Source organism: Tupaia chinensis, unplaced genomic scaffold (assembly GCF_000334495.1).
Source record: "Tupaia chinensis unplaced genomic scaffold, TupChi_1.0 Scaffold000233_1, whole genome shotgun sequence".
Taxonomy (NCBI): Eukaryota; Metazoa; Chordata; class Mammalia; order Scandentia; family Tupaiidae; genus Tupaia; species Tupaia belangeri.
Window position 1 is genome coordinate 1 of NW_006159711.1, and position 12,262 is coordinate 12,262.

The 12,262-nt window shown below is 40.6% G+C and overlaps 1 protein-coding gene across 1 annotated transcript; it reads right to left on the reverse strand.

Moving 5' to 3' along the window:
* Positions 1–484: 484 nt before the first annotated feature.
* On the reverse strand, positions 485–6,892 carry LOC102494878 (HLA class II histocompatibility antigen, DRB1-4 beta chain; the record flags this gene model as incomplete). The annotated part of the gene is made up of 2 exons (XM_006148346.2): positions 6,720–6,892; positions 485–773 (listed from the first exon to the last, which is right to left on the reverse strand). Coding segments are annotated over exons 1-2 (389 nt in total), but the record flags the coding sequence as incomplete, so codon positions are not given.
* Positions 6,893–12,262: the final 5,370 nt, after the last annotated feature.

Sequence of the window (12,262 nt, forward strand, 5' to 3'; positions counted from 1 at the left end):
TAGCATGGTTTTCAGGCTGCCAGGTGTGAGATTCGAACTCTAGGAGGACCCCGTGGGATCCAGCACCTTCACCACAGCACCCCCTGCTGGCCAGCCCCAGCACTTAGACTGTAGAGGTTTTAGGACCATGAAGGGTGTGTGCCAAGGACGGTGCATGACTAACTGACCTCTTCACTTTATCCCAAACCCTTCACCCCAGCTACAGACACATAAAATTCCCTTCCTGCATCTCTGATCAGCCCCAGCCCTCTCCCACCTCAGGTGTTTTCCCCGAGGCGGGTAGCCCACCCTCTGCCTGAGGAGGGTCGCTCTGGCGTTCCCTCTCTCAGCATCCGCACAAGGACAAGATCCGCACTGATCTCGGAAACCCACGCTCACACCTCAACTACTCGAGTAGCTCGCACTCCGCGCTCATCCCGGACTTCGTCTCTCTCTGTTTCTGTCTCTGTCTCTCTCTCTCCCTCCCCCCTCCCGCAGACACCGCCTGCCCTTGGCCCTCTCACCTCGTCGCTGCACAGTGAAGCTCCTGCCCACCCTGTAGTTGTGTCTGCACACCGTGTCCACCTGGGTCCGCATCTTGTCCAGGATCTCCTTCTGGCTGTTGTAGTACTCGGCGACCTCCCTCCCGAGCTCGGTCACCGCCTGGTGCTGCCCCACGTCGCTGTCGAATCGCACGTACTCCTCCCGGTTATAGACGTATCTGGCCACATACTGCACCTGCTCCGTCCCGTTGGAAAAAGAACACTCACCCTTCTGCTGCTCCAGGAAACGCGCTGTAGGGACAGGAATGACAGCGTCACGCGGTGGCCTTGGGAGGACACGCACAACCGAGGTCCCTGATGGCACCAGGACGGCCCTGATGGGCTCCCCTACCCCCCACAGCCCGGTTTCCAGTGCCCCTGGGGTCATCTTTCCTCTGACACAGGGAGGAGGCTGCTTGGGCAGGAAGATCCCTTGAACATGGAGCTGCTGGGTACCCACACCCACTTCCTGAGTGGCTGCAGATTCTAAGACCAAGCTGGACCAGGATTTGCTCCATCACCCGCCTCCGTCACCTCCTCCTGGAAGCCTCCACGGAAAGACATTCACTGCCTCCCTCTCATTCTCACACTCCTCACCTCTTTCTTTCTGTAAATACTTCCTTAGTGCTGACTTGGTGCAGGCCTGTGAAAACAGACATCAGCCCTCCCCTGTGGAGCTTAAAGTCTAGTAAACTGGACAGAAAGCACACAGGAGTTTACACTGGAATGAGAACTGTCAAAAGAGAAGCCTTCTATACCAGAGAATTAACGGTAGAATGGCCTGAATTACCTTAGGGTGCCAGAGAGGGATGCTGAACTGTGACATTTAGGAGGTGTAAAAGGTGAGGTTGACGTGGGCTGAGGGGCAGAGTGCAGTGAGTATGTACGCTTGGACAGAAAGGGAGGCACGTCAACTCATGACATGTGTGAAATCTGAAAGAGTTGAGCTTTAAGAAACCAGGGGTAAAAAAGAGTTCACTAAAGCTTAGAGAGTGAGAGGGAGAAAGGTCAAGATTAGAGTGGAGAAATCACAAGTAGCCAGGAACTTAAAAGCCTGGATTTAGATTTATACGAAACGCAATGGGAAGCAATCAATGAATTTTTTCAAAGTTTAAACTATGATCTCATTACAGGTGCACAAACCCTGCCCCCTTTGTCCCTTAGAAATTACAACAGAGAGGAAAGCCCTCTGGATGAGACAAGGTCTATCTTAGTATTAGCAATTCTCTAAGGGCCTTCTTCATAGATGAGAAAGTAAAAAAAATAAAATGTGTGAAGTTGCTTTCACTGTAGATTGAATGTCACACCATAGTCCACACCCATGTGCTCAATTTAGGGTTGCCAGATTGAGCAAATAAAATGACAATATCCAGTTAACTTTGAGTTTTAAATAATTATTATGACTTATCTGAAATTTAGATTTAAGGGGTAGTCTGTATTTTATTTATCAACATTAGCCCAACTTGCTAATAAAATCTCAGGAGTGGACTTCATACTTGTTTGTGCTCAATGCTTGCTCATGATGGCCTGCACAGAGTGAGCCCATGTGCAACGTCTCAGGTAGGAAAATACATTCGAAAATTTCCTATATATTGGAACTACCTGCTCTTGTATTCTTCCTCCCACTCTGAGACATACTCCGATATGTATGAACATAAGGGATTTCATCAACAGTTCAGAATCAATCTAGTCGCTGTTTACTAAAGGTACTTAGATGTTCCAGGTCTAGAAACCAAAAATCTGATTTTAAAGACAACCTCTCCTATGTGGATCAGTGTTTAACATCCATGAGCCTTTTTTCTTTATCTACAAAATAAGTTTAATACTGGCATATTCCTCACAGGATTATTGATAGCCTAAAAATTAAGAAGTGACTTTTCTCAGTGCTAATCGTGTAATTAAAAACTCAGGTACACTACCATTTTAATTTTTGTAATCCCTGTGCCACGGGCCACAATAGCTTTCATTTTCTTAAATCCTAAAGCAAATAGGGACCAGCAGATGGCGTAAAGATTTGGTCACTGGACTCCCACGTGGTCGACTGCAGTTTTAGTCCCTGACCCAGCAGCTTCAAACTCACACCAGGCGTGTGTGTGCGTGCCCAAAATCCTGAGAGGAAACTGAAGGAGAAGGCTTTGTTGTGTGGCCATTCCCCATGGGGTGGTGATTTTTAACTTTCTGTTTCTTTGTTTCTCTCTGTCTCTCTGACACCCTATAGCAAAAATCTCTCTGAAAAAAAAAATTCTAGGGAACCAGCAGTTAGCATAATGGCTCTGTCGCTGGACTCCCACATAGTAATTACCATTTTGAAAATATAAGGGCACAAACATTGGTTTATGCACACTAACAGAATACATTTATACCAAAAAATATGTACATAAATACGTATGCACTCTGTTAGTATACGTTTGACAGATACGCCTAACACAAAAAGAGTATGCTGACAAAGACTAGACGGGCATTTTGTATCCTCTTCTTTATACCATTCTAGCAGGAACTATGTGACACAAGGAAATTATTTAAACTATTTCTGAGGAAAGACTTGCTTAAAAAGCAAATAATATTTTATCATAATTTGGCAATTGTCTTCTATTAATTTTATCACTAATTACCATTTTGAAAATATAAGGGCACAAACATTGGTTTATGACCATTAACAGAATACAGATATACTCAAAAATATGTAAAAAAAATATGTATGTACTCTGTTAGTATACATTTAGCAGATACACCTAACACAAAAGGAGTATGCTGACAAAGAACAGTTGGGCTTTTTGTACCCTCTACTTCATACCATTCTAGCAGGAACTATATGGCACTAGAAGATTATTTATACCAGTTCAGTGTAGATTACATCCGTATATGTTTCTAAATATTACAGAAATGATAGGGTAGTTTTTACACACTGAAATTTCTAGACCTAGATTGTAGATGCTGAAAAATGGTACAGTGCTCTAAACTAATAGAGAACAAGAGTGTTTTGTCACCACTCCATTCTCATCACCTAGGGTAATCAATCACTGGTGTGTTCTACATCACTAATAGATAGGAGTTGAATGGATTAATGTCTTTTTGCCTCACCATCACTAGTGCATACAAAGACCCTCCAGCATTTTCTTCCTAATAAGCAAAGTCCTCCTGGTTCTCTTCAGGCTCCTATTCCTCTTCTTTAGGTCCAGCTGGATCCCTGGTTCCACAGCACAATCCTTCCCCAGCCCAGCTGCTCCAAAGTCAACTGGACTGCTCAAGCAGTCTGGTAGGTTCTGTATGGGTACTCCACGTACTGCAAGCGTCACGTCCACTAGACTCAGAGCTTGCTTCTCTGCCATGATCTCACTCTTGGGTACTCACCGCACACTCCCATGCTGGCCCAGACTCCTGGGCTTGGTCCGTGCCCTTTTCTTTTCTTTTCTTTTCTTTTCTTTTCTTTTCTTTTCTTTTCTTTTCTTTTCTTTTCTTTCTTTTCTTTTCTTTTCTTTTCCAACACATAATCTGACTCCCTATCTAACCTTTTCCATTTCCCCAGAATTTCATACAGTACCTATGCCAGTGATGAAAACAAAAGCTCCAGTCCCATCTCACCCTGACTCTAGGTCAGTCAACTGACCTCTTGACAGAACCACATGGATGTCAAAAACTATTTCAAGCATAGTTAAACAAAACCATTATTTCTAGCCATCCACTAAAGTCATTTCCTCTCGCAGTCTTTCCTATTTCAATTAACAGTACCAACTTCCACCTATGTATCAAGACAAAATTCTTGCTAACATGAATTGTTTTTTATCTTCTCCCAATATTCAACTCACTCACAAGTCAAAAATATGATGTTGCAATTTGTTCACTCTACCTTCATCTCTGTCTTTAACACTATTGGACTAAGTGAAGCCACAAGCTTGTCTTCTCTAGAGAATTCTATGCTTCTAAATGGTCTCTCAATTCCACTTATTAACTCTACAATCCAATCTCCACATAGGAGTCAGAATAACTTTTTAAAGGTGAATATAAGTTGACTCTCTCGTCACCTTCCAGTAGCTTCCCACATCTGTTAAATGAAATTCAAATACCTTACCATCACCTTCCAGGCCTGCTGTGATTAGGCTCCTGAGCGCCTCGTGAAACTATGAACTCCCATGCCTCTAATGCCCCCTACTCACTACTCTTCAGCCACTGTGGCGTTCTTTAAATGTCTTTTAAACAGCTCGATTCCCCACATTTTATCCTTTCCCCTCTCCTGCCTCCTGGGCATAACTGTCCCTTGGATCCTCACACAGCTGTCATCTCATCACTTATTTCTCAGCTGCAAGTCATCTCTGGGCACTGATCACTGTGGGATCCTGCAAGTAAGAGGGACCCAAGCTCCAAAGCTCATTTACACTGCAACACATCACGTGCCTCCACTCCGTATGAGAAATTCAGACAAACGTTCTCTTCCTCATCTTTCTACAATGGTTAGAAGTATTCACAGGTAACAGAAATGTGATTTTAAGAAAGAAGAAAATTTTTATTGTTTCATCTCTCCTGATGAATTTCTTTTAGTGCTGAGGGTTTCTGCAAACTTCGGGGATTTTCAGTAGTGGTGATGGTAGCAGGAGAAGGAACAAAGCTAGAAACTGTGGTAACTAAACAAATAATGAAGGAAAACAGAAGACAGGATGAATAAACTCATGAGATTTGGGACAAGACTCCAGTAGGATGCTGAGTTCCATTGACTTGTTTACTGACATTCAGCCCTAGGAGATATTAATACCTCTACACTCTTCAGGGTGTACCATTTAAACCACATGAAAATGCTCATATCTGACTATATTTTAACTGCCATAGGGCACATGCATTCACCAGAGAGCTACAGAGAGACAGAGAGGGAGGAAAGAGAAAAGGCACCACTCTAACACAATCCCAGACCCCAACCACAAACCTGTCTACTCCATTTCTCCATCATGTTGAGATTTAGACTTGCATGTACACACACAAGCATGGCATGTGTTTCAGGCTGTCAGGTTCAATCAAGTGTTGAACTGGGGTTGGCCATGTGGAATCCTGCTTCCCTTAACCTCTAGGCTATGGGGCTGGTCCTGCTGGATTATTTTTGTCCTATACAAATGGACTTTCATACCATTTACCATAGGGCGGGCGCCACCACGCCCCATACCTTTATCTTACATTAGTTGAATCCTCCTTATGGGCTCTAGCCAGATACAATAAGGGACGTAGGGGAAAATGACAATACAGAAAGCTTCAAAATATATTCATGATGAGCACTATCCAATACCAGGTTTTCAGAAGATGCCTTAAGTTTTTTTAAGGCACTAAAGCCATTTACCATAGGGCAGGCGCCACCACGCCCCATACCTTTATCTTACATTAGTTGAATCCTCCTTATGGGCTCTAGCCAGATACAATAAGGGACGTAGGGGAAAATGACAATACAGAAAGCTTCAAAATATATTCATGATGAGCACTATCCAATACCAGGTTTTCAGAAGATGCCTTAAGTTTTTTTAAGGCACTAAAAATTACCCCAAAGATGCTCCTTATCTGTAGGTTTATTCTAAGTATTAAGGTGCTCTACTTTAGATTCAGAGTACTTTCCTTAAAACAATGAAAGGAAGAGCACCAACTTAAATTCTGTCAAAACAAAGCAGAAAACCCTCTAGTGTAAGGATGCAAATTTTAAAAACTTTAAAGTTCAAGGTGAATAAAAAGTAGCTAGTGGGCAAGGTCTGTTGATACAGCCTCACATAGTAGGGAGAGGCACCATTACCACAGAGCCTGCTGAGGATATGCCAGGATCTTGTAGGAAAGGCTCTTCTATTTTTTTTTTTGACTGTCTATAAAATGACCAGACATACTTTCCCCTTTTCTAGCATAACTCAGCATATTAAAGGAAAGTGCTGGGTGGGGAATTACTTTAACATCATTATTTCTAAACCCTCTCCAGACCATAAAGGAATGTGCTACAAAGCTGGGGAGGTGTTACTGAAGGAGGTTTGAGAAGTGGCCCAGGTGGAGGCCCTTACACAGGTCTCACAGGAGACGGGCTCTCAAGATACAGGTCCCTTTCATTATGGAAATAATTTAAGCTTCACTTGATAAATATAGGTGGTCGCTGAAGAAAAGATTGCCTGGACCTAGTGGAAAAGTTAACTTCCTTTCTCCCCTGCCCCCAAACAGCTCAGCACCCAGGGTGCACACACTTACGTCTAGTGTCCCTGGCTAAAGTCAGGTGATGGCTCAGCACCGTCACTGTCACTTTCAGAGCTGCCATCCAGGTGACTCCAGGGAGCCACAGACATGACATGTTGCAGAAAAAGAGAGGACCAGGTGTGAGAAGCAGAAAAGTCTCACTCAGAGAGAACTATGACCCTGCTTCTCCCTCATCCCAAATAGACCAAAGTATTTTTTCCTTTGTTCTTGGAGTGGGTCAGAAGTGGGAACCAATCAGCATGAGAGATGGACAGCATCATCAGTTGCCGGTCAGAGATTCAGTATGAAAGTATTCTGAAATAGTATTTGCCTTCTTTACGAGCATTGTTTAAATGTAATACCTTAAAGACTTACTCAAGTTGTATATAAAATGCTTTAAGTTGGCTCCTATTTGAGCCAATTCTGTGCTGGTAATTGACGTAGACACAAATTTGAGCTTTATGATAGTATTTATTCATCTCTCATTGACAGAACTATTAGGAGGCATGTGTGTGTGTGTGTGTGTGTGTGTGTGTGTATCAAAGAGTAAAAAGGAATGAGCATGTGTGTGTGTGTGTGTGTGTGTGTGTGTGTGTGTGTCTGTTAAAGAGTAAAAAGGAATGAGAGGAAGATGATTGCCATAGGAGACCTTTAATTGGTCTTCATTTCTCCTTAATTAAGGATTGTTACTTATCCCCTAACAGTAGTATGAAGCCACTGTGACCTGTTGGCTATTTTAATATAAGTATTGGCTAAAATGTTGTGGAAACTTTAAGGAGCAGCACTCCTGATATGACAGGATTGTAGCTATTGAAAGGAAGCATAACCTGTGCCTTTATCAAGCAGGATGTGTCTCATAAAGTAAGGGAAATTGAGAGTTCGAAAATAATTTAAACTAGGGACCAGCAGTTACCGTAATGGCTATGTCACTGGACTCACATATAGTGAACCGCAGTTTGAGTCCTGGACCCGGCAGCTTAAACTCATGCCAGGCACGTGTGCATGTGTGCCGAAGATCCTGAGAGGAGAATGGAGGAGAAGGGATTGAGGCGCGGCCATCCCCCTGGTGGGTGATTTCTCGCTTTCTGTCTCTCTTTCTCTCTTTGTCTTTCTGGCAAGCACACACGCCCTATAGGGAAAAAAACACTCTCCAAAAAAAAGAATAAAAATATTCATTTAAACTGAGCAAAAAAGGTTTTAAGTGTATTTCCTAATGCTATTGTCTCTGTAGTGGCATCTCCAGCACGCACACAGGTAAGGGTCTAAAGGAGGAATCTGTGTGGAATGAAGGGTCATGAAGGTACTTGTATATAGTATGTAATCTCACAATAGAATAAATCCAGCTGTTCAAATCTAAATATGTGGGGAGCTGTCAGATTAAAATAGATAGAACTCAAAATCATCTTTTGGCACAACTGTATTTCAGGAAAACTTTTATTTTATGTGCAAACTGTTCAAGCCCATAGCTTTTGACACAACTGTATTTCAAGAAAACCATTATTTTATGTGCAAACTGTTCAAGCCCATAATCTTGGTTCCCATTATAACTTCCTCATTTTATTTAATATATGTTTCTTTATTATTCTCTTTTTCTGCTTCATCTTAAGGAAACATAAAAGAAGTTTTTTCTTATTTTTAAAAGAATTATTTTATTTAACTTTATTTATTTATTTTAATTTGGCCAGAGAGCAACAGAGAGAGAGAAGAAGAGAGGGAAAGTGAGAAAGCAAGCTGCCAGATCTAGGAATCAAGCCACAGTTGGCCATGTGGGAGTCCAGCGCCCTTGACCACCATGACACCTGCCAGCCCCATAAGAAGGCTTTTCTATTGAGTACATTAAGTTCAGGAATACAATGTTTAGGAAATAGAACACTAAAAAGAAGAGAAAGAAAAACTATAGATTACTTGATTTCATGCAATCATAGCATTGTACTTTTAGGTGATTATTGTAAATTATATTAACATACATTTAATGTTTCAGATTCACAATGGATTTATTTTAAGAGAGGGATTTTTGCTACAGGGTACTTGTGCTCATCAGAGAAAGACAGAGAGACAGAAAGTGAGAAATCACTCCCAAGGGGGGATGGCCCTGATGCAATCCCTTCTCCTCCATTCTCCTCTTGGGATTTTGAGCGTGCACACACATATGTCAGCCGTGAGTTTAAAGATACCAGGTCCGGGACTTGAGGTGCAGTTGGCTATGTGGGAGTCCAGTGATATAACCACTATGCCATCTGCTGGTCCCCAGATTCAGGGTGGATTTTAAAGGACACCTAGACATCTAAAAGTCTGCATTAATTCACATTGCACCACAGGTATAATAAGTAGTTATTTTGCACATAAGTAATATTTTTAATGACACTGCCAGAAAAAATTCTACAAAAATTACCACTAAAATTTACTGAGTGACTTTTGAGCATTTTACTTTGTACTCAGAATTGTCTCAAAGACCTTGTATAGAATATATTCTTATTTCTTATATCCACTTCACATTCCACAACTGGAGAGAGTACAGTGATGGGGATTAAACCACTTGCATAAGGATACAAGGCTAGTAATGGTACAGTCAAGACTGAACCAAGTTAATGTGATTCCAAATCCCAGAAACTCAGCCTTTAGGTCATATTCCTCATTCAATTACTGAAGGTAATAAAAACCCTTACAGTAAAATTAATTTTATCAACAATACATTAATTCATGAATATGTGTATCAATAAGGTGATTCTCTTTCGTGAATACAGCATTTTAATATTTTCAGGCAGCTACTATGTAGTATACAATTCTAGCTCCTTCACAAATTCCCCTCATCGCTGTTATCTTCTCTGGAAATATCAAAATTTGTATCTACTATTTTCTGTTTTCTGGCTGACTCTTTATAGTAAACTATACATAACAAATTTTATCATGTTTCAGTGTACAGTTCAGCATTTGTCTTCTGAAGGGCACTTTTCACTCCTGTGCTTCTCCTTCTTGTTACAGATAAGTCATCTCAAATTCTTAAATCTATTCTATTGCTCTAAATTAGAATTCCATATTTCTCAGCATAATGTAGTACAACTTTGAACATCTCAGAATAGTACAGAAACAATATCTCACTTAATTTGGGGAAATATATTCCTGTAATATCAAAAGCTTAAAATTTCAGGGACATCGAGAGTAGAAGTTGCTATTACCACAGGATTTGAGAAGAAACTGTGCCCTCAGACAACGATAATTTGGTACCATTAGCAGTTGTTCATTGTAACTGGGAGACTATCACATTTAATCTGACACGTGGAAAATTATAATTTCCTTAGAAACTATTGTGTTGTGTAGTAATCTACAAAAGCCAAGCTGAGGCTCCTTTTAGTACAAGATAAAAGCCATTGCACAAGAAGTAATTCTTAGAGCCAGCAGGTGGAACAGTGGTTAAGGCCTGGACTCCCACATGGCTGACTATGATTCGAGTCCTCGACCTGGTGCTTGTCTTCTCTCTCTTGTCTCTCTCTCTTGCTCTCTGATAAGCACAAATTTCCTATAAGAAAATTTTTAAAATAATCGTCATAAATAAAATTAAATTAATAATTTTAAAAATATATAAATAAGCAAAACTAACATAAAATAAAAACTAATTCTTGATGCTGGAAGGTCACGTGGCAGTAAAGAACAGTGTTCTGTGAGACTCCCTCACATGAGAAAGTTACAGGTTTCTGTCTGGGGACCTCGCTGAGTACAGCCGGCCTGTACATGCCCATGATCTGAAGCTGGTTAAGGCAGGGGAGAGGATTGCAGTGTCAGGACCCTGTTGAGGGTGCTGTCTCTTTCTCTCTGTCTCTCACTCATAGAAGAGAATAAATTAATAATTTTTTTAAAGAATTATTTATTTGGGGCCAGCAGGTGGACTGGTGGTTAACACTTTGAACTCCCTTAAGGTTGACTGCCCTTTGAGTCCTCGCTGTGGACTCCCTTAAGGTTGACTGCCCTTTGAGTCCTGGACTTGGTGGCTGGAAACTCACACTGAGGGGGTTGGCAGGTGGCAAGGTAGTTAAGGGCACATGGCCGAACATGGTTGGAGTCCCAGACCTGGAGGCTTGCTTACTCACTTTCTCTCTCTCTCTGTGTGTGTGTGTGTGTGTGTGTGTGTGTGTCTCTGGAAATATTAAAATATACTCATAATTAATAAAACATTAAATAAAATGATTATTAAAAAGAAAAAGTAACTCATACTGGGCACAGTGCTCTGTGCCAAAAATCCTGAGGGAAAATGGAAGAGAAGGGATTGCAATCACCCTGGGTGGTGATTTCTCACTTTCTGTCTCTCTGTCTCCAGCTAGTGCACATACCTATAGAATTAAAACCTCTCTTAAAAACTAAAAGTGTCAAGCATGTGTGTGTACATGTCCAAAATCCTGAGAAGAGACTAGAGAAGGGATTGTAGCATGGCCATTCCCCCTGAGGAGTAGGTGGTGGGAGGGGATTTCTCACTCTCTCTCTGTCTTTCTCTCTCTGTTTCCTATATCAAAACTGAAAAGAAAAAAAGTCATTCTTTACAACATATCAAAACATTGTTACAGTAGGTGGGTATACATTTGTAGAAATATGGAATATCTTGAGTCCTGCCAATTGGCACAGAAAGGACTCACATGTTGTAAGCCTGAAAGATTGCAGTGCATCTTGGAAATATAAACTCTTTAAATACTCAGAAAGTCACAGTTATCATAGACTGTCACTTGTCCAAGTAGTCTTGAAGCACTCTCAGGAGTTTTAGAAAGCAACCACCAAACTTAAGAGAGACAGGCAAATAATAGAACAAAAAATAACCAAGAAAAAGGCCAATTTAATGGTAGGGACACATTCTGAAATAGCAATAATAATGTTAAATGTTAACAGAAAGGTCAGACCACAGTAACACTGCAAATTCAACAAAAGAAATATTACATGAGACTGAACTGGTGAAATAGAATTCTATGACTTTTCTAAAACATTCCTGATTTTCTTCTATCCTTTGTCTTCCAGAATTAAGAATTTTGGTTTAATTTTTAGTGGTTGATAAGTTCAGCAATTTGTTTTAAAAAAAATATTTTTTTAAATTGAAACAAACTTTTTTTCCTTCCTGACCCCTTTGCAATTGGAAAATATTTATGAACATTCTTATTTTGTGGCAGAACGGTTATTTGCAAAAGTTCAATAATGCAATAGTATCTGCTGCCTTGGACCAGAAAATGAATTCTTATAGGACTTTGTGCAAATAACAGACGAAATTGAGATTAACCTTTTTTTTTTTTTAAATAAGTAAGTTTTACACCTCTCTTCAGTAAAAGGGGCAGTGGAGAGAGAAAAAAATGTTTCAAAAAAATTACACTGTACTTATCACTAGATTCTAGCTTTGTTCATACTTTTAGATTAAAATCTTTTGTGAACCAATAAAACGTGGGATAAAAAAGTTTAATAATAAAGGGAAGGAGGAGAAAGGGGAAGGAAAACACTGGTCAAAGTATGCTTAATTGACAAAAAAAAAAAAAAAAAAAAAAAAGGAACTGATTTTTACACCTAACAAATATAGCACTACATTTTTT